General features: G+C 43.3%; 1 protein-coding gene across 2 annotated transcripts in view; it reads right to left on the bottom strand.

The window, feature by feature from the left end:
* Window positions 1-22,342, bottom strand: part of acsl1a (acyl-CoA synthetase long chain family member 1a) — a 51,326-nt gene extending 28,984 nt beyond the window's left edge. Inside the window, exons 1-2 of one of the 2 annotated variants that reach the window (XM_014195507.2) lie at window positions 22,234-22,342; window positions 5,341-5,540 (exon numbers count right to left, since the gene is read on the bottom strand). In XM_014195507.2, coding sequence (XP_014050982.1) covers window positions 5,341-5,535 — 195 coding nt within the window. In that variant the 5' untranslated portion in view covers window positions 5,536-5,540; window positions 22,234-22,342. The remainder of the gene's footprint in view (window positions 1-5,340; window positions 5,541-22,233) is intronic. The other variant, NM_001173571.1, reaches the window with a different exon arrangement.
* Between the last annotated feature and the right edge of the window lie 1,237 nt (window positions 22,343-23,579).

The following is a 23,579-nucleotide window of genomic DNA, read 5'->3' as shown; positions in this document are numbered from 1 at the left end:
CCAGGGATGCCATCTGGGCAGGCGACTGAGTATTCATTCGAGAGTTTCTCACGTCAGCCTCAGTGAACGAAAGCACCTGGACGTCCGGAGCAGCGAGAGTCTTCCTGGATGGCTCAGTATTTTCTGCCTCAAAGCAACCATAGACTGTTAAGCTTGTCTGGGAGGGAGGCTTCTATGGGAACCACACAGATGGATTTGCTTTTGTAGTCTGTAGTCCTTACCACATGCGACAAGCGTTAACTGTCAAACATATGTGTTGTCTTTTTGCGTCCCTAATAGATTTACAGAGCTCTTAACTGCTTGTCTTGTACGAGTCACGTGCCACCGAGTCATTGGGGTTCGCTCTGCTGACATTGACCCTTGCAGAACGAGCTCTCAGCATTGTACAGATATCTTCATTTATTCAGGGATTTTGGTTGGGGTATGATGTCCGGATTGTTATTGTGGGTATAACCAACACATTTCCTAATGAAGCCTGTGACTTACAATGCATATTCCTCAATGTTGATGGATAAGTCCTGGGTGGATGAATCTTTGAACATACATTATACAGTGCATTCAGAAAGTATTCAGACCCCTTGACTTTTCACATTTTCTTACGCCTTATTCTTAAAAAAAAATTATAAAGTTTCATTCCCCCTAAACCTACACACAATACCCATAATGACAAAGCAAAAAAATTGTGCAAATTTATAACAAATACAAAATGGAAATATTACTATTCAGACCCTTTACGCAGTACTTTGTTAAAGCACCTTTGGCAGCAACTACAGCCTCGAGTCTTCTTGGATATGACGCTATAAGCTCGGCACACCTGTATTTGGGAAGTTTCTCCCATTCTTCTTCTCTGCAGAGCCTCTCAAGCTCTGTCAGGTTGGATGGGGAGCGTCGCTGCACAGCTATTTTCAGGTCTCTACAGAGAGGTTCAAGATCAGGCTCTAGCTGGGCCAATCAAGGACATTGAGACTTGTCCCAAAGCCACTCCTGCGTTGTCTTGGCTGTGTGCTTAGGGTCGCTGTCCTGTTGGAAGGTGAACCGTCACCCCAGTCTGAGGTCCTGAGCGCACTGGAGCAGGTTTTCATCAAGGATCTCTGTACTTTTCTCTGTTCAGCTGTCCCTTGATCCTGACTAGTCTCCCAGTCCCTGAAAAACATCCCCACAGCATGCTGCCACCACCATGCTTCACTGTAGGAATGGTGCCAGGTTTCCGCCAAACGTGACGCTTGGCATTCAGGCAAAAGAGTTGAATCTTGGTTTCATCAGAACAGAACATTTTGTTTCTCATGGTCTGAAAGTCTTTAGATACCTTTTGGCCAAGTCCAAGCGGGCTGTCATGTGCCTTTTACTGAGGAGTGGCTTCCGTCTGGTCACTCTACCATAAAGGCCTGATTGGTGGAGTGCTGCGGATGAACTCTAGTGCTCTGTCAGAGTGACCTCCCTGACCAAGGCCCTTCACCCCCGATTGCTCAGTTTGGCTGGGCGGCCAGCTCTAGGAAGAGTCTTGGTGGTTACAAACTTCTTCCATTTAAGAATGATGAGGCCACTGTGTTATTGGGACCTTCAATGCTGCAGACATTTTTTTGGTACCCATCCCCAGATCTGTGTCTCGACAACCCTGTCTCATAGCTCTACGGACAATTCCTTCGACATCATGGCTTGGTTTTTGCGCTGACATGCACTGTCAACTGTGGGACCTTATATAGACAGGTGTGTGCCTTTCCAAATCATGTCCAATCAATTGAATTTACCACAGGTGTACTCCAAATCAAGTTGTAGAAACATCAAGGATCAATGGAAACAGGATCCACCGGAGATTAAATTTCAAGTCCCATAGAAAAGAGTCTGAATACTTTCGTAAATATGGCATTTTTTGGGGTAAATAATTAGCAACAATTTATAAAAACCTATTTTAAAATTTGTCATTGTAAGGTAGTGTGTGTAGATTGCTGAGGATTTTTTTATAATCCATATTATAATAAGGCTGTAATGAAACAAAATGTGGAAAAAGTCAAGGGGTCTGAATATTTTCCAAAGGCACTACACGCACACACACGTATGTGGACACCCCTTCAAATTAGTGGATTTGGCTATTTCAGCCACACCCACATTGCTGACATGTGTATAAAAAAAGACAAAAAAAATAAATAAAAAAAAGAGCACACAAGCCATGCAATATCGATAGCGAAACATTGGCAGTAGAATGGCCTTACTGAAGAGCTCAATGACTTTCAACGTGGCACTGTCCTAGGATGCCACCTTTCCAACAAGTCAGTTACATTACTGTCCTACTAGAGCTGGCCCGGCCAACTGTAAGTGCTGTTACTGTCAAGTGGAAATGTCTAGGAGCAACGGCTCAGCCGCGAAGTGGAAGGACACACAAGCTCGCAGAACGGGACCGGCGAATGCTGAGGCGCAAACTAATTGTCTGTCCTCGGTTACAACACTCACTACCAAGTTCCAAACTGCTTCTGGAAGCAACACCAGCACAAGAACTGTTCGTCGGTAGCTTCATGAAATGGGTTTCCATGGCCGAGTAGTCGCACACAAGCATAAGATCACCATGAGCAATGCCAAGCGTTGGCTGGAGTGGTGTAAGCTCACCGCCATTTGACTCTGGAGCAGTAGAAACGCGTTCTCTGGAGTGATGAATCACTCTTCATCATCTGGCAGTCTGACGGACAAATCTGGGTTCGGCGTATGCCAGGAGAATGCTACTTGCCTGAATGCATAGTGCCAACTGTAAAGTTTGGTGGAGGAGGAATAATGGTCTGGGGCTGTTACATGGTTTGGGCTAGGTCCCTTAGTTACAGTGAAGGGAAATATTAATGCTACAGCATACAATGACATTCTAGACGATTCTGTGCTTCCAACTTTGTGGCAACAGTTTGGTGAAGGCCCTTTCCTGTTTCAGCATGACAATGCCCCAGTGCACAAAGCGAAGTCCATACAGAAATGGTTTGTCGAGATCGGTGTGGAAGAACTTGATTGGCCTGCACAGAGCCCTGACCTCAACCCCATCAAACACCTTTGAGATTAATTGGAATGCTGACTGCGAGTCGAGCGTAATCTCCCGACATCAGTGCCCAACCTCACTAATGCACATGGCTGAATGGAAGCAATTCTCCGCAGCAATGTTCCAAGATCTAGTGGAAAGCCTTCCCAGAAAAAGGAGACTAAGGGGGAACCAACTCCATATTAATGCCCATGATTTTGCAATGAGATGTTCAACAAGGTGTCCACATACTTTTGCTTACGTAGTGCATTTCAAAAATCAGTATTCTCATTTTTTATTTCTTTAAATGTTTAATTGAGTTAAATAAAGGTTAAGGAACACAATTATTTGTTTTGAGTAATGAGGGTAGGGCAACTGTACAGTGTGTACATCAATCTCCTTCCCTCCTCTCTATCGATACCTGCTCCTCAATAATTTCCCTCCAAGGACCCAACATTTGCCCAGATACTTTGGCCCATTTTTTAAAATGTATTTCTTTGGGCCCCCATTATTAACCAAATTAGGATCACTCTATGCAAAACATATTTACAAAATGTCCACGGATTTAAGATGGACCAGGCCATCTGGCATTTGTCTTAACTGCCCTTTGGCCAATCTGTTTCTGCAACCATCAACCACAGAGCAAAAAATAATACTCTACTAAACTGCCATGTGCTCTGTGAAGTTGGCCACAGCTGCACTGGACAAAACACCAAGCCTGCTTTTCATTGCAGAAAGTTGTTTCCTACCCTAGCTCACTCCACCTTTGAGGATCTGAAATGACTGAATAAAGCTAGGGTAAAGCTAGTGTAACCTAGGCTACCTGTGGTGGCTGAGGTTAGAGAAACTGGTCACCTTCCACACAGTGAATGAGTGAGAGTTAAGGGTGGCAGAAAAGACTCAAGCTGTAGCTGGGTGAAGTGGAGTGAACAAGGACAGAGGGGGTGAGTGAGGAGGGGTGGCTAAATTCTCTGGAATGGAACACAGCCTAGATGGTTGTCATGGTGACAAAGGGGCCCATGCTGACAGGCCCAGTTACATTGTGGTCTCTCTCTGATTCTCCACTCTGGGTGAAGTTTCCTCAAGGTACAGATCTAGGATCAGCTTCCTCTCACCCAATCTTAACCTTAAACATTTGTAGGGAAAATGCTAAACTAACCCAAAAATCAGTGTCTAGAGTGTAACTTCACCCTACTCTCTGGTCCTCCTGTGACCAGCTTGGAGAACTGTAAATCATTAGAGTTTGTGTATGTGTGTTCAAACCACTGCTACATCGTCTCAAACAAGAAAAAGACGGACTTCTTACATTTTCAAACTTCACTTAGAAAAACAGGCAGCAGACGCTAGAAGAGACGACTGCCTCCACCCCAAGATTTATCATTAGTAATGAATCATGATATGAGTATGTCTGCATAATGACTTTGTATTGTACGTTGAATAGAGGGCTGGCTGAAAGAACGAAGACACTAGTGGTGTTTTTCCTTTACACCACACAACGCAATTCTATTACACATTTTCATCGTCTTTGACACACACACAAAATAACAGATGAGGACTGTTGGAATGCAGTGCTGGCACAGCAAAGAACTTCTCGTGTTTACGTAGGCCAGAGTAGGAACAGCTTTCTCAAGTATTCCCACTGCCAACACCGGGGTGTGTGCGCTCACTCACACACACATTAATCTCACTTCTTAAGCAAGATAAATACAGGGACTTACTTGGTGTCCAATTGAAATCGTGGGAGTCCCTTAAGATGCTTCAATCTGTACTAGTGCACACACAATCAGTGACTCACTCAAAAATGTAAATAGTCTTGGACTACATGCTCAGACAAGCACACTTGTTGTCTGGCCTCCTACTCTGTTACTGGGATATACTATTTTGAAAGTAGAAAGAGAAAAATCTGGTCCAACGCTTGTGTTGTAACAAGTGTTGTTAATAAAATGAACCTGTACAGACAGAGACCAAAGGCTACAGTACTAAAAATACATGGGACACATTGTCCAAAGCACCCACATTAACTGTGAACTTTTGAACCGCCTTAAACCAAGTTAACATTACAACACGCTTCAAAAATGTACACAAGAATAACTTACTGTGGACAAGTACAATGTCATACAGTAATAAAGACCGATGCATCTATAGACAGTTTGTCTTTTGTCACATGTAGCCTTTTTTTTGTTGACAAATCCAGCCATTATTTCCTCATCACTTCCTCCTATGCTGTTACACAAGTTGTCTCAGAAACGAAGGAAACCTATGCTCTTTGGACTTGTGCTGGAATATTAAAAAGAGGCGAACTGGGATTTGAACATAAAGAAATAAAAGTAACGAAAATGTTCCCTTACCACCATGGCCACTGACTGCATGTTGAGGTCGCAGGGCGGCTTGAGGGCCTTGGGCCGCGTGGCGTACCAGTAGGTGGTGAGGGCGGCAAGGGCGCCCACACCCATCAGCATGTTGGTGGGCAGGCTGTGCATGTATTGGCGCACATCCTCCAGCTCTGGGATCCGCAGCCGTCTCAGGAGCTCCTGGGCCTGCATCTTCTCTGTTGTCGAGAGAGAGGAGAAAAAAAAACATTTAGTGTAACACATCTGTAGTCTTTAAAAAAAGTTACATTTCCATCTCCCCTAGCACCTAACTACCTCCTCAATATGTAAAGACATGAAAGAACTGCATAGGGGAAAGCAATAATCGCCAAAGGAGGACTAGTGCCCGGTTCCATTCACCCACCCTGCACACTGAGGACTGAGCACATTTGGAGTGACATGTTTGACTGCAAGGAGCTTTGGTTGAGGGTGGAGCTACATTTATTACCAACATATTGTTTGTACCCATCTTATCCCCATGGTTCTAGAAACATAGTAGGTACTACTGAAATTGGTTGGTCCCATTACTCTCAAATGGCTTCCTTTCCTTTGTCTGCACTCACCTATAATAACTAGACGGCTTAAAGCGACAGTAATAGTAGGCTTCTTTCATCGCATACAATCTTAGACCAGTGCAGCTGACGGAAATGACAAGGAAATCATTGAGAACATTGAGACAGAGCTACACATTTCATGAAAAATGTAAACAAGATGGGAGAGAAAGGGTTTAGTGCAACACCTCACCAAACTGAAACCAAGGGAGGAAAATGGTTCCTTTTTAATTTTACCCCTTTTTCCTCTCCAATTTCGTGGTAGCCAATCGGTAGTTACAATCTTGTCCCGTCGCTGAAAATCCCATACAGACTCGGGAAAGGCGAATGTCGAGAGCCGTGGGTCCTCCGAAACACAACCCGCACTGCTTCTTGACACAATGCCCACTTAACCCGTAAGCCAGCCACACCAATGTGTTGGAAGAAACACTGTACACCTGGCGACAATGTCAGCGTGCATTGCGCCCGGTCCGCCACACGAGTCGCTAGTGTGCGACGGGACAAGATTTCCCTGCCGGCCAAACCCTCCCCTAACCCAGATGACACTGGGCCAAATTGTGCGCCGCCCCATGGGTCTCCCCGTCGCAGCCGGCTGTGACAGAGCCTGGACTCGAACCAGGATCTCTAGTGGCACAGCTACAGTACTGCCTTAGACCACGTCGCCACTCGGGAGGCCTCATAGCGCCTTGTATTACATTCTATTATTTTCCCCATCACCAAACACTTAACATGCAAACATAATGAATGCCTTAGGGGAGGCAAACACTCAAAACATTCCACAAACCAATCCTGAACACAGGTTTCCATCATGATATCAGGACACCCGCACATGGCACATCTCATTTTAGTGGGGAAGTAAGACGTGGTGACATTTCCTGTCTGAAGTGCATTGATAGTGAGCTCACTGTAATCCCCTCTTCCCTGCACACCAGGCCAGAGCCCTGTATAAACACTTCGTTGAAGTCAGCATTGATCTCATGATCCGGCACAGTTTAATTGATCCAAGCAAAGCGGGTGGATTGATAGTCCAGGGTGTAAGGCAACATCTGACAACTGTGTGGGTACTTTCTACAGCAGGAATTGTCAACAATAATCAGCCACAGGCCAATTGTTTCTTGAGCGGCTGGTCGGGGTGCCGGAGCATAAAAACAAAATAATTTGTAGACTGCAAATTGACCACAAGAAGCCCAAACAGATAACATATTTCACTAAAACATTTCAAACCTCTATTACGCATGGGAATACTTGGGAACATATTTCCTGGTGCTGATAACAGTCTTATGTCCAACAATGAAAATACCAAAAAAATATCATTTTTTGAACAGTATTACCTTAAGGAAGAAGGAAGCATTTTATAGTACAAGGCCCTGAGGCTCTAGTCACTCACTCTCCAAATGGAGACCAGTGTGACCGTCATAGGTCACAGTCTGAAAGACAGTCACCTCACAACATGTTCAATGTCAACAGCTCTGTCAATACAACAACATTCTGCCAAATTGAAAGTTGCATTACTTGTCTATTTTATTATTTTCCCTGTAAGTTGACTGAGAACACATTCTCATTTACAGCAACGACCTGGGAATTAGTTACAGGGGAGAGGGATGAATGAGCCAATTGTAAGCTGTGGATGATTAGGTGGCCATGATGGTATGAAGGCCAGATTGGGAACTTAGCCAACGAAGTGCCATGGGATCTTTAGTGACCACAGAGAGTCAGGACACCCATTTAATGTCCCACTCGAAAGACAGCACCCTACACTGGGCAATGTCCCCAATCACTGCCCTGGGGGAATTGGGATATTTTTTTTAGACCAGAGGAAAGGGTGCCTCCTACTAGCCCTCCAACACCACTTCTAGCAGCATCTGGTCTCCCATCCAGGACCAACCCTGCTTAGCTTCAGAAGCAAGCCATTTTGAGTCTATACAACACCATAAACCAACACCTTTTAGCATTAAAACCGTGAAGGGTCTTTACTTTTAAAGATGACTTCACTTCTACTCTCATTTCCCATCAATTGTGACAGAATATTTTTTGATTATCCTGTTTGTTCTTAAAAAGCACTTCTTTGCAGGACAGAGGTTTGTTACCATTGTAAACTGCACTACAGTCTCAAAAGGTGCTTCATCCTGTCTTGGCACAATTACAGAGATCAGAATGAGAGGTAGAGAGAGAGAGAAACAGGAAAGAGTGAATAGGTCACCCTATGCTCTTTGCCCCTAGACTGCCTGACACTATTGATGACTGAGAATGGTTAGTTAGACAGGGAGATGGCTCAATTTTGACTTCCAAGAACGGTGGCAGTCACATTTTAGCCTAAGAAAATATTAAAAATAAATGTTTTTGCTTCGTTCACATTTCTGTGTCAGAGAAAAAAAATGATATTCACATTGTGACAATCATTGAAAAATAGCCACAAAAAGGAGATGTACCTCTACTGATACAGAGCAGTTAATCTCTTTACCTTGTATCCCTGAAGTAGTAGCAATTGCTCCCAGAGGGGACTGAGCTACAGTAGACCTCTTAGTTCTCACAATTATGAATAACAGGGCGACGCCCCCTTTCAAAACAGCAGGCGCATGAGGCGCTGACCCTCTTCAGAGCCACTCATTGGAGCTCCGCTCAAGGAAGCAGTCATTGAAAAGCGAGTGCCGGTCTGTGTTAGGACCACGAATAGGGCTGTGACTGTCATGAAGTGACCATCGTTATAAAAAAAATATTTTTTTTTGATTAAATATATTCTCCTCTCATTCAATCCTGACTGCATGTGCTGCTGCTTCAGGGGCGGGTATTGCCTAAGCAACCAAAGACTCAAATCAGACTGTTCTGTGTTTACTTACTGGCAGCCCCCCGCACCTCTCTGATTCAGAGGGGTTGGGTTAAATGCAGAAGGACACATTTCAGTTGAATGCATTCAGTTGTACAACTGACTAGGTATCCCCTTTCCTAAACTGACAGCTAGGGGATAGCTAGCCTAGCTTGCTGATATCTTGGTCAAGTGACAGTGTGCCCTGTTTGTGGTAAGCCATTGAGTGCATGTATTTGCTGATAGTTGTTTGCTACAACACCTTGCTAAAACAAGCAGCAAAGTTTCATCACGTGGTAAAGAATACATGTTACCATGAAAATGGACTCAACCACACGGCTCTCGTCTTTTTTAATGCCCGGCCTTCTTCAGTCAGTGGTGTGAAACAGGTCTCCCGAGTGGCACTACAGACCCTGGTACATTCCCAGGCTGTGTCACAACCGGACGTGAGCGGGAGTCCCATAGGGCAGAGCACAATTGGCCCAGCGTCGTCAGGGTTAGGGGACATATAGGCCGTCATTGTAAATAAGAATTTGTTCTTAACTGGACTTGCCTAGTTAAAAAGGTAACATTTTAAAAGAGTACAATTTATACACACACAGTTGAAGTCGGAAGTTTACATACACTTAGGTTGGAGTTATTAAAACTTGTTTTTCAACCACTCCACAAATGAATTGTTAACAAACTATAGTTTGGCAAGACGGTTAGGACATCTACTTTGCGCATGACAAGTCATTTTTCCAACAATTGTTTACAGACAGATTATTTCACTTATAATTCACTGTGTCACAATTCCAGTGGGTCAGAAGTTTACATACACTAAGTTGACGGTGCCTTTAAACAGCTTGGAAAATTCCAGAAAATGATGTCATGGATTTAGAAGCTTCTGATGGGCTAATTCACATAATTTGAGTCAATTGGAGGTGTACCTGTGGATGCATTTCAAGGCCTACCTTCAAACTCAGTGCCTCTTTGCTTGACATCATGGGGGGAAAAAAAATCTAAAGAAAATCACCCAAGACCTCAGAATAAATAATTGTAGACCTCCACAAGTCTGGTTCATCCTTGGGAGCAATTTCCAAACGCCTGAAGGTACCACGTTCATCTGTACAAACAGTACGTAAGTATAAACACCATGTCACCACGCAGCCGTCATACCGCTCAGGAAGGAGATGTGTTCTGTCTCCTAGAGATGAACGTGCTTTGGTGCAAAAAGTGCAAATCAATCCCAGAACAACAGCAAAGGACCTTGCGAATATGCTGGAGGAAACAGGTACAAAAGTATCTATATCTGCAGTAAAAACGAGTCCTATATCGACAACCTGAAAGGTTGCTCAGCAAGGAAGAAGCCACTGCTCCAAAACCTCCATAAAAAAGCCAGACCATGGTTTGCAACTGCACATGTAGACAAAGATTGTACTTTTTGGAGTAATGTCCTCTGGTCTGATGAAACAAAAATATAACTGTTTGGCAATAATGACCATCGTCATGTTGAGGAAAAAGCCCTGATCTCAAACCTATAGAAAATTTGTGGACAGAACTGAAGAAGCGTGTGCTTGCAAGGAAGCCTACAAACCTGACTCAGTTACACCAGCTCTGTCAGGAGGAATGGGCCAAAATTCACCCAACTTAATGTGGGAAGCTTGTGGAAGGCTATCCAAAACATTTTACCCAAGTTAAACGCAATGCTATCAAATACTAATTGAGTGTATTTAAACTTCTGACCCACTGGGAATCAAAGAAATAAAAGCTGAAATAAATCATTATCCCTACTATTATTCTGTCATTTCACATTCTTAAAATAAAAGTGGTCATCCTAACTGACCTAAGGCAGAGAATTTTAAATATGATTAAATGTCAGGAATTGTGAAAAACTGAGTTTAAATGTATTTGGCTAAGGTGTATGTAAACTTCGACTAAAATACATTTCTTAAGTGAATGTATTAAAACATTTTTATTTTCATTATGTCTTCATCCATTATCGTCGGTTACATGATTATAGAATTACCGTGCCAGCCCTAACCACAAAAGCCCCAATAGATCCCCATCATAGTGATTGAAGATTTAGTCCAGGATGCTAATGTTGCTAATGGCAGAGCCATCACATCTGAAACATGTTAATGAAGAAGAATCTAATCTCATGTAAACAAGCCCCGGGGTAGGCATTCGCGGGAATAGCTGGTAGCTTGACGTACACACTGACATGGAAATTAGAGATTATAACAAGGAAGAGGTACAGAGGGTAAATGTTTATTTTTACTGAACAACCTCCAGATATGGAAAACTGCTTAGGTCAAACAAAATGGTGGAATTCTTAAGACTAGGGTAACTACCACAGCCGAATGCTCACTATACTTAAAACCATTGCCATTTCCCTCTCAGCCCCTCTCTCATCTTTGTTTCCATACCAACCTGCCCACTCTAAGTGTGTGGTATGTGCATACAAGCGTCTGTGTATGCATGTATACCACACACACACACACACACACGTAAGGCGCATGTGTGCGCGCCTCAGTCAGCTGGCCGGGGAGAGCAGGGAAAAGGGACATGCCACAGGCATCACATGGCTTGGCTGGGAGTCGTTTCCAGGCTAAAGGTAACCCGCCACTGCTTCTCCCCCTCCAGCCAGCCCCTCCATAATTGGCCTGGGAGGATGATGGGCCAATGGCAGCGCTCGCCCACCAGTCACCCCACTCAGCCAGAAAACTGAAGACATTGGAAAAAACTGAGGGGGGGGTGGGGTCACAATCCAGCTGGTCTGTTTGACCGCAGAACGCACGGAATACAGCACTGTCAACAGCTAAAAAGAAAGTGGTATGTGGTTCAGTCATTTCAGTGCAAGTCAAGTGCATGAGTCAGACTATCTAGGTTTATACAGACACATTCTTGCAGATCCCCTGGATATGATGTGTGATGTTAATAAAATATGGAGTACAACTTACTTACTAGCTAGAAGAGTGGTTAACCTGAGCCATGTTCAAAATATACAATTTTAAAATTCAGGTTGTTAAATGGTAGGCTACTTGTTGGTGCCCTGCAGAAGTTTTGAATACGATGCAACAAAGTATTCACATACAGGATAACTGTAGGGGATGGACAAGAGAAGGATCAACTATACTGAACAAAAATATAACACACAACATGTAAAGTGTTAATTCAGCTCATGAAACATGGGACTAAAAGGTCCCAGAATTGTTCCATGCGCAGCGCTTTTATTTCTCTCAAATTTTGCAAACAAATTTAAATTTACATCCCTGTTAGTGAGCATCCTTTGCCAAGATAATCCATCCATCTCGCAGGTGCGGCATATCAAGATGCTGACTAAACAGCATCTTGTGTTGGGGACAATAAGATGTGCAGTTGTCACAACACAATGCCAGGTCTCAAATTGAGGGAGCGCGCCAATTGGCATGCTGACTGCAGGAATGTCCACCAGAGCTGTTGCCAGAGAATTCAATGATCATTTCTCTACCATAAGTCGCCTCCATAATTTTTTACCCCCTTTTTCGTCATAGCCAATTGGTAGTTACAGTCTTGGGAGTTGCAACAATGGGACTCGGGAGAGGTGAAGGTCGAGAGATGTGTATTCTCCGAAACACAACCCCGCCAAGCCGCACTGCTTCTTGACGCTTAACCCGGAAGCCAGCCGCACCAATGTGTCGGAGGAAATACCATACACCTTGCAACCGTGTCAGGGTGCATGCGCCCGGCCCGCCACAGGAGTCACTAGACCGCGATGTGACAAGGACATCCCGGCCAGCCAAACCCTCCCTAACCCGGACGACACTGGGCCAATTACGCGTCGCCTCATGATTCTCCCAATCACGGCTGGCTGCGACACAGTCCGGCCTCAAAAACCACAAACCACGTGTAACCAGGCCAGCCCCTCCACATCCGGCTTCTTCACCTGTGGGATCATCCGAGACCAGCCACCCGGACAGCTGACAAAAACTGGGTTTTTACAAAATAATTTCTGCACAAAATGTCACAAACCGTCTCAGGGAAGCTCATGTGAGTGCTCATCGCCCTCACCAGGGTCTTGACCTGACTGTTACGACGCCGAAGAACAGACTTCGATGGCCACTGGCATACTGGAGAAGTGTGCTCTTCACAGATTAATACCGGTTTCAACTGTACCTGGCAGATAGCATGTACGGCGTCAAGTGGGCAAGCAGTTTGCTGATGTCAACTTTGTGAACAGTGTCCCATGGTGGGGGAGGGGTTATGGTATGGGCAGGCATAAGCTATGGACAGTGACGAGATCCTGTCGTGCCATTCAACCCCTAGCCCCTCTTAGGCCTGCTTCAGATACAATGCCTAGCCCATTCCCACTCCAAGGCCTGGTCCAAAAACACATCCTCTAAAGCTAAAGTTAAGGGAATTCTTTAGAAGACTAGGGATTTAAAACTGCTATAGGTGTGTTAAAGCAGCGTGCTAGCTCAGTTTCAAATGTTTATAGTTAGAAATGCCCAGAGGGCTCACACTGTCACAATACCAGCAACTCCACTTCTAGATGTACAGCGTATTCAATGAAGTGGGACTTTCTGAACCTGGCAAGTGCAGACATAAATCTAATTCAAATACAGCTCACTTTGAGATAGAATTGCATCTTCCTGTATGTTCTGTAACGTTGCACCCTCCTGAAAAGCCCCTCTTGAATTCTCAGGACCAAAGCCACTAGGCTTCCAGTCTCAGTGATGTGAAAATTCCCATAAATTGGAGGAAATCAGCAGCACCATCCCTGTAGCATATTGATTCCCTCCTGAATTAGCACAGTATGGATACTCTAGCCTAGTGCAACATCCTTTTGCATACAGAAAAACCCCTCAAAACTGCCATGCACTATTCAGTTACTGAATAGGCTGTGTGTACGCGTGTGCGTGTTGTGATTTGTTAAGCGCTGATGCCTCATTGATAATTCAACAGCATTAGCTACAAATATCTCTGGAGGATGTTGTAGTAAAGGGGCGGGGGGATCGTTATTCTATACATACAAAGTTGTTAACATACGAGACACACACGTTGGGGGAAGCATACTAGATTTATTTCACTGCAAGGGAGCAGGGAGGTCAATCTAGACTAGTGTGACTGAGTTGGCTAGTTGTGGACTGAGTGTAGGGGGTGGTGAGGTGGAGGTAACTGCAAAGCGATCCATCCGCCTATAATTAGCCCCGCACGGACACAGCCTCATCTTTCACCCTCAATCCCCACTCCCCTTTGGACACAAAGGTGACTTTGGTGGGGAGAGCAGCATTCATGAGGACAGCAGGTGACCCAAGAGGAAAGCAAATGTGCTGGGTCATGACCACACTGTACAGGGTCATAGAGAGATGGGACATTGGGGAGGGGTGAATGTGAGGGAAGGTTGTCCGCACTGCAGGCATGGCTCGGTGACTGCAGCCTCACGGTCAACAGGACCGAAAGACAGTAGTCTGCTAAAATGGCTTCAAAACTAGCCTTAGCCCAGACCCAGATCTGTTTGTGCTGTCTTGCCAACTCCTATGGTCAATTCTCACACCTAACTGTAGCCATATAGCACAAACAGATGTGGGACCAGGCTTTCCTAACCTGCCAAGATTCCATGAGGCTCCCACCAACACACTGCAGAGTCAACCACAGATAGTAGAATCCCTTTATTTTCCAAGACCCATCACTCCCATTTACAAACAAAACCAGGGTCAACACTTAATTGGAAATTACATTTACAGATTGCACCTAAGAATCTGAGTCTGGGCTATGAATCCTAAAAACATGGTAGAGGACAATTTCAAAGTCATACTTATAAAATCAGACCCAATTTTCACCTACCGTAATTTCCGGACTATTAAGCGCACCTGAATATAAGCCGCACCCACTGACTTAAAAAAAATAAAAATTATTTTGAACATAAATAAGCCGCACATGTCTAAGCCGCAGGTGCCTACCGGTACATTGAAACAAATTAACTTTACACAGGCTTTAACGAAACACAGCTTGTAACAAAAATTCAAAATTAGCAGTAAGCTTTAGTTGTCTTTTTTGAATCAATTCCTCACGCTGCAGTTTCCAACATCTTATCATCGACTCATTAAGACCAAGCCCCCGTGCAGCAGCTCTATTTCCTTTTCCAACAGCCAGATCCAGTGCCTTCAACTTGAAAGCTGCATCATATGCATTTCTCCGTGTCTTTGCCATGATGAGGGTGACAAAATGACTACCGTAATCAGAATGATGGGAAGTTTGAGAGCGCTCGATTTAATCTAAACAGTAAACAAAAAGGTTGTTTGACCTTAACCCGTTCGGCAATTTCATTGGTCTAATGAAAGCTTCATGCCGCCAAAAAACTGAGCACGTCACAGAATGTGTTTTTTTGGAGCAAAAAAAATGTTAAAGTGTGAAAAATCCATATATTAGTCGCGTCATTGTTTAAGCCGCGAGGTTCAAAGCCTGGGAAAAAAAGTTGCGGCTTATAGTCCGGAATTACGGTAGTTTAAATTTAAACTGCATGTGCGTTTGTCAAAAAGCCATTCATAACCATGATCAATAAGAGAATAATAGCTCTGTACGCATCTCTCTACATGCAGCATCAAACACAAAGCGCCAAACCTGCTGTCTTAACATTCAAATAAAATGTAGGAGTGCAAAGGTTTACTAAATCCATGCGTCACGGTTCGGTTCATACCTCGGTTCAAAAAGACTTAGTGTTACAGGATAAATTTTGTCATCCAGTGGTGAAGAACCATTAGGCCTAAACTCCAAATGTTATATTTATAAAGCACATTCATACATATTTTTATATCAACAGTTGGTGACAGCACTCCGATCCCACTGTGGCTATACATTATCTTTTTTTGCCAGGGACTATTGATTTTCTTCGCAAACAATTTAAAATCACCACGCCTTTACACCGAAATGCTACAAACTCAAAACAATTTGGACTAATATCCATTTAGCATCTAACCATCAATGGAAAGCATTAAATACCCTTAATCTCATCAGCTTTAGCTCATTTAGCCGTTTACAGAGAGAGGTAAGCTCTAACTTTCCACTCAACGGAATGGGGCTCTCACCAATGACGCGCTAATACCTTACAGCTCGCCCCTGCCCGAGTGCCGATTTCCTGTTTGACCAGGCCGTGGTCAGAGCCTTGGTAGAAGTGTTGTGTAAATAAAGGCTCACTGACTTGCTGTGGCCTGAGGGCTTTGGCCGTTAGTAACCCCTGCCAAAGACGAGCGGAGCAGGCGGATCACGGTGGAGAGTCAGTGCATCCTTGGCCCTGTTCCACAGAGTGGTGTGAGAAGGGAGGGAGGGAGGGAGGGTGTGAGGGAGGGAGGGAGGGAGGGTGTGAGAAGGGAGGGAGGGAGGGAGGGTGTGAGAAGGGAGGGAGGGAGGGAGGGAGGGAGGGAGGGAGGGAGGGAGGGAGGGAGGGAGGGAGGGAGGGAGGGAGAGAGAACAGGAGAGAGAGCTCTGTAATCTGAAGTGGAAAACGCTAGATTCTCATGTGAGAGACGCCGAACATTCGAGACGAAAGCGAGAGAGGACCAAGATTTTTTTTCTTCTCCACACCACAAGCCTCCATTTCCAGATTTCCTTGAACGCTGTCACTGTACTTCAAAGCTGACAGGACAAGAATCCTCCACATGATAATCACAAGTTTGTAAACTAGAGAAATTGGTCTGTGTGCGTCGCAGCAAATGAAATGTTATTTGTCACATGCGCCGAATACAACAGACCTTACAGTGAAAGGCTTACTTACAAGCCCTTACCCAACAATGCAGTTCAAGAAAATACCTAAAAAAGTAAGACATAAGAATAACAAATTATTAAAGAGCAGCAGTAAATAACAATAGCGGGGCTATATACAGGGGGAACCGGTACAGAGTCAATGTGCGGGGGCACCGGTGTCAAGGTAATATATGCATGTAGGTAGGGCTGGGAAATATGGCCAAAAGCTCATATCACAATATAGGTAATTTCATATCCCGTTAACGATACATATCGCCATATTGCACATTCTGTAAATTCAATGAATAAATAGTTTATATAAAATTACCACATGTAAAGGCCTACTTATTACCTTTGAATTATACTCAACATAAAAAAGGTACTTACTCATATTTGATTCTTTCTCCTTTTATTTAGAACCTTGGTGCAAATTTTCAATTAAGCATTTAACAGAATATTAATGTATAAAAATCTGCAAACAAAATAAATCTATAAAAATATATCTATATACACACACTTTTTTTGAGGGGGGGGGGGTGCTTGCCTGTTGTGTGTTATTTTGGCATTAATGTGTGTCACATGTCAATTTGCATTTGGTACATTGGGTCGAGTGTTAGCGCCAATTGGGCAAAAGCCTCTTGCAACATCTGAGTCGGGGGGGGGTTTGTTTTGAGCACTCGATTGTACTTTTGTGGGTCTCATCCGTAGACTCTCTCCGTACTGTTTCACATGATTCTTGCGTAGGTGGTAAAAGAGGTTAGTGGTGTTTGAGCCTGTTGTCCACACGGCACGTGAAGAACGCAAAGCATCGTTCAATTGACGGAAAATATTGCTGTAAAAAGTGTGATTTACAACAACAAAATAAATGATAGAGCATAATGATACCATAGACGTTTTATCACACGATATATTATATAAGCATATCGCCCAACCCTACATGTAGATAGTCACTTTAAGACTATGCATAGATAAGAGTAGCAGCAGCATTCCAGAGGTGTGGGGGGATGCAAATAGTCTGGGTAGCCATTTGATTAGCTGTTCGGAGTCTTACGGCTTGGGGGTAGAAGCAATTTAGAAGCCTATTAGACCTGGCGCTCCGTTACCGTGCAGTAGCAGAGAGAACAGTCTATGACTAGGGTGGCTGGGGTCTGACCATTTTTAGGGCCTTCCTCTGACACAGCCTGGTATAGAGGTCCTGGGTGGCAGGAAGCTTGGCCCGGTGATGTACTGTTCCATACGCACTACCCTCTGGAGTGCCTTGCAGTCGGAGGCCGAGGAGTTGCCATCCCAGGCAGTGATGCAACCAGTCAGGATGCTCTCAGAGGTGAAACTGTAGAACCTTTTGAGGATCTGAGGAACCATGCCAAATCTTTTCAGTCTCCTGAGGGGGAATAGGTTTTGTCGTGCCCTCTTCACGACTGTGTGTGCTTGGACCATGTTAGTTTGTTGGTGACGTGGATGCCAAGGAACTTGAAGCGCTCAATCTGCTCCACTACAGCCCCGTCGATGAGAATGGGGGCATAATCGGTCCTCCTTTTCCTGTAGTCCACAATATCTCCTTTGTCTTGATCACGTTGAGGGAGAGGTTGTTGTCCTTGCGCCACACGGTCAGGTCTCTGACCTCCTCCCTATAGGCTGTCTCATCGTTGTCAGGCCTACCACTGTTGTCATCAGAAAACGTAATGATAGTGTTGGAGTTCTGCCTGGCAGTGCAGTCATGAGTGAACAGGGAGTACAGGAGGGGACTGAGCACGCACCTCTGAGGGGCCCCCGTGTTGAGGATCAGCTTGGCGGATGTGTTGTTACCTACCCTTACCACCTGGGGGCAGCCTGTCAGGAAGTCCAGCATCCAGGTGGCTGGCTAGCTAAAATAGACCTTTTACTAAATTAGCCACGGATGGAGATATGGATTGGGAAGACATCCTCCTCCCTCATGTGGTACCCTTCCTGCAGGCTCATCCTGACAGGACCCTCCAGCATGACAATGACACCAGCCATACTGCTCATTCTGTGCGTGATTTCCTGCAAGAGAGTAATGTCAGTGTTCTGCAATGGCCAGCGAATAGCCCGGATCTCAATCCAATTTAGCACGTCTGGGACCTGTTGGATCAGAGGGTGAGGGCTAGGGCCATTCCCCCCCAGAAATGTCCGGGAACTTGCAGGTGCCTTGGTGGAAGAGTGGGGTAAGATCTCACAGCAAGAACGAGCAAATCTGGTGCAGCCCATGAGTAGGAGATGCACTGCAGTACTTAATGCAGCTGGTGGCCACACCAGATACTGACTGCTACTTTTGATTTTGACACCCCCTTTTTGTTCAGGGACACATTACTACATTTCTGTTAGTCACACGTCTGTGGAACTTGTTCAGTTTATGTCTCAGTTGTTGAATCTTGTTATGATCATACAAATATTTACACTTGTTAAGTTTTCTGAAAATAAAACACAGTTGACTATGAGATGACATTTCTTTTTTTGCTGAGTTTATACGTCTCAATTTAAGTCCACAAATGGATTCAGCAATTGTAGATTTAAAATCTGTCAAGTCTAGCTTTAGACAGCTAACTGCAGTTAGATTGAAGATTAAGCAACAAGTAGACCTAAACTTCCTGAGGATTTCCGCCTATGATTAATAAAAAAAAAGCGTGGTCCATCTTGTAGCCCATCTCCTACTTCATGCATTTATTTATTTAACCAGATAGGCAAGTTGAGAACTAGTTCTCATTTACAATTGCGACCTGGCCAAGATAGAGCAAAGCAGTTCGACAAATACAGAGTTACACATGGAGTAAAACAAACATACAGTCAATAATACAGTAGAAAAATAAGTCTATATACACAATGTGAGCAAATGAGGTGAGATAAGGGAGGTAAAGGCAAAAAAGGCCATGGTGGCAAAGTAAATACAATATAGCAAGTAAAACACTGGAAAGGTAGATTTGTAGTGGAAGAAAGTGCAAAGTAGAAATATAAATAATGGGGTGCAAAGGAGCAAAATAAATAAATACAGTAGGGGAAGAGGTAGTTGTTTGGGCTAAATTATAGATGGGCTATGTACAGGTGCAGTGATCTGTGAGCTGCTCTGACAGTTGGTGCTTAAAGCTAGTGAGGGAGATAAGTGTTTCCAGTTTCAGAGATTTTTGTAGTTCATTCCAGTCATTGGCAGCAGAGAACTGGAAGGAGAGACGGCCAAAGGAGGAATTGGCTTTGGGGGTGACCAAAGAGATATACCTGCTGGAGCGCGTGCTACAGGTGGGTGCTGCTATGGTGACCAGTGAGCTGAGATAAGTGGGGACTTTACCTAGCAGGGTCTTGTAGATGACCTGGAGCCAGTGGGTTTGGCGACGAGTATGAAGCGAGGGCCAGCCAACGAGAGCGTACAGGTTGCAGTGGTGGGTAGTATATGGGGCTTTGGTGACAAAAGGGATGGCACTGTGATAGACTGCATCCAGTTTATTGAGGGTATTGGAGGCTATTTTGTAAATGACATCCAGTCATGCATACGGTCATACAAAAAAAAAAAATCTGTTTCCAGATCTCTTTTGTGGCACATTTGGAGAGATGTAACATCTGTAACATACAAATACGAACCAGAGATCGTAGCAGTATCCCTTTGTAATATATAGTAAAAGGCGTGAGAAGAGCTTCTGTAGAAGTTGCCACGTGGTTGTCAGTCAACACATCGCTTCATATCTGAATTCAAAGAGGCATGAATGCATGCTACTAAAGGAAGGGGTATAGGGGTTGGTTTCAGACCAGACCTAGCAGATTTAAGGCAAAAAAAAGCTAGGGTGGTATTGGGAACCAGGCTGGATGACGAATGGGTGTAAACAGGGGCCGGTTCAGGATGGTGCAACATTACAGAAACTTTCATATAGAAAAGCATTGAGTAGAACAGATATGGTTGTCTGCCAAGTAGAATAAGAAACCATGTTAGCTGTATTTATTACATTTCTATCTGTGAACCTCACTGAAACATCCCCGGTGACCCCTGCCATGTGTTCCATAAGAGCCAGCTGCCAGTCAAATAACCGGCTACTCTCCCTTGTGGCATCTACTTAAATGACTAAAATTGTGGTGCATCAGATGCCACCAAATCTGATTTTGAAGGGCAAACATTTTTGCAGGGGGGCATGCCACCACTCCCCCTTAGCTGGCAACTTTTTTATTTTTTTATTATGCGGACTACTCCAGATTTCGGGAACACACTGACCCTAGGGATTGATAGTTGACTACAACAAGAGAAATTCCCCTTTCACCTAAAAAAAAAAAAAAAAACAGCGGTACTGTAATACACTAACAAAATACTATCTCCTTTGTAGTATATGAACAATGCTACTCCATATGATAACCACATGGCAGACCAATCCAGAAAATAAAAACATTTAAAAAAGGGTCCGCGTCGCAAGAATATTGTCAACAGGAGAGCCGGTTAAAAGCAGCACACTCAGACAGTGAGTCAATGTCAAAAACAGACTCCAGACAACATTCCACACAATTCCTCTTATGCGGTTGTTTGCTGTACCACAATGAGCCAGGTATAGGCCTAGCTTATAACGTCAAATGTTCAGGTGTTCTACCAAACCAAGTTTCAATGGCACCTGTCTATTTTGAACTTGGGCCTAATAAGTAGGCTACAACCATTGGTAGCAAATGTATGTCTTTGAAATAGCTGTGAACTTGAAGCCACCCTGGACTGGCCTGGGCAGGGTTAAGAAAGTGTGCATTACAGCTTTCTGGCAAAGAACATTGAAGAAGTCTTAGTTACACCAACAGGTTTAAATCTTGCCACCTGTACTAAGCTTAATAATGTTTAGGAATTAACCGTTTAGCAAAAGCAAAAATAAACCTTCATTTGAGAAGGTCAGTAAGACTGAAACCCTGATTAGGCCTAATGCAGCATTAATAGGCTTTGAGCTACTCTTTGAAAATAAATCGCTACATTGCAATTTCAACAGAACCTTGCAGTCACTTAAATGGGTATCCCAATTTCCCTTTAAAATGAAACATGATAAAGAAAGTTACTGTTCATTCCAAAATAATCAAAAGTATTTCAATTGTTTTCTCTATGCATCGGAGTAGCCTATCACTTTACTAATGGAAATATTGTATTTTATATTGCTTGCTTAAATAAATGGTTTTAAAAAGTATACCAATTAACCTATGAATATTTTTCGAGAATCACTGATAGTAACTCTCGAAACTGTCTCGAGGCAAATGACAAGGCGGGGATGCCACAACACGAGTTTGACAATGGATACATTGTCTCCTTTTAAAAACGTATATTACAATATTACTGAATTAACTAACAATGGCGTCATTCGGGCTCCTTTCACAAGTCCTAAACGCGCGTATCACGATAAAACGTTTCTAAACAAAGTTGAGTGTCTCACAAACGTAGCAAGAAGTTGATATATAGTTTACAGGAAGAAAAAGTTATACAGCAGATAGCTATTTTTATGACTACGTGTTGATTCACCGAGCACGCTACGAAATAGGGAACGCCTGTAAAATATAAATATTGTTTTTGTATAGGCCTACGTCTTAAAATGCGTAGTCTATCCAGCCTGCGATGTGCACGTAATCTGTATTGATAATATGATGGATATTATCTACATTTAAAACGATTTAATCCACCATCAGACATCTAAACGTTACGCCTTTTGAAAACTGAGCGACTGTTGTTTTTTTAATGACCCAGTTATTGCGCAACCAAACACACAATAATGTATTTCTTATTTTTTACATAGTTATTGAGCACAAACTTGGAATAATATAATTGAACAGGAAAAGCATAAAGTTATATATCCAACAAACCTGTGTCAGGCAGCCTCCTAGTCGTGAACCATTCAGAATCTTTAAAGAGGATGTAGCGCTCAAGAACAGTGCATCTCACTTGTAAAGCAGCTGCTTGGCCAATCAGTGATGCTGTCTAATATTTTCCCCATACATTTTCAAAGGCGTGTTTTCATTGGACAATTTTTATTGAACGTTACGTACGCGTCCATTTTTTTGCACATTCCATCACACTTTATTTACGTCACATTATTCAATAAATATTTAATCACAGAAAGAGTTTCAGATCATATTTGCTCAAACAACTTGTATTTGTTTATTAATGATGCTTCGGATGCAAGTTTGTTCAGACAAGTTCAATTTTGTTCCAAGTTCAATTTCAAAACAATCTTTATCAGAGCAATTCATGTAGCCTAGGATTTTATTACATTTCTTGTTGTTTTTGACAACACTGTTTTGCCACATTATAAGACACCCATTAATTAGGCCTACCCTTTTTCTCATATGGACAAACTATAATATTCCACCAGGGTAAAGGACATTATAGCCTACAGTATGTAAAGGACATTGTATGAAGCCAACTGCTCAATTGCTTATTCTGTCTAGCCTAACTTAACTTCATCCAACCAACTAAAATTAAGATTGTCAGTCAGCAATCAAGTTACTCACACACTGTCCTCTGTGATCTGATGGTGACAACTAACATTTAGAGGATTAATTTATGCTTTAATGTCGCGTTAAAATCCTTTTTAAAAATCCCTTTAGCCTTGTGCCCTAAACCTGTGCTTCTATTGTACCAAAAATCTCCCTGAAAAGAATCCAAAGTTTGATCACATATTGACAAACCAACATATACATCATCAAACACATTCAATCCAATTTGATAAATGGCAAAAAGGAACACAAACTTGTTCTTGTTCTTGACCGGCCATCAGTGTCCAGATCTCCAATTCAATAGAGCAATTGTGGCGTGTCGACTCATGGAAGCAAGCATTCAACAAAAGAGCACAGAGAAATCTGAGGGAGCTGGTGACATTCCCTAGGATTGGTCAACAACATCCCGAGCAGGTGCCTCAACCAAGCCGGTGGCTGATCCCAATGATGGGGAATGAATGTAAAGTAAAAAACATACTATTGTCCAAATACGTACATTAAAGGCCGATTAAAAAGCTTTAACTTTTTTGTAAAATAAATTTGTGTACAATCTGTGTACAACACTGTTTGTCTGAGAAAAGGATGTTCCATGTCCATCTGTTTTATGAAATAATATAATAATAATAATAATATATGCCATTTAGCAGTCTTACAGTAATGCGTGCATACAATTTTTACGTATGGGAGAAACCAGGAATTAAACCCACTATCTC

This window comes from Salmo salar, chromosome ssa04, assembly GCF_905237065.1.
Source record: "Salmo salar chromosome ssa04, Ssal_v3.1, whole genome shotgun sequence".
Taxonomy (NCBI): Eukaryota; Metazoa; Chordata; class Actinopteri; order Salmoniformes; family Salmonidae; genus Salmo; species Salmo salar.
The sequence above is the reverse complement of the archived record's forward strand: the minus strand, read 5'-3'. Positions and strand labels throughout refer to the sequence as shown.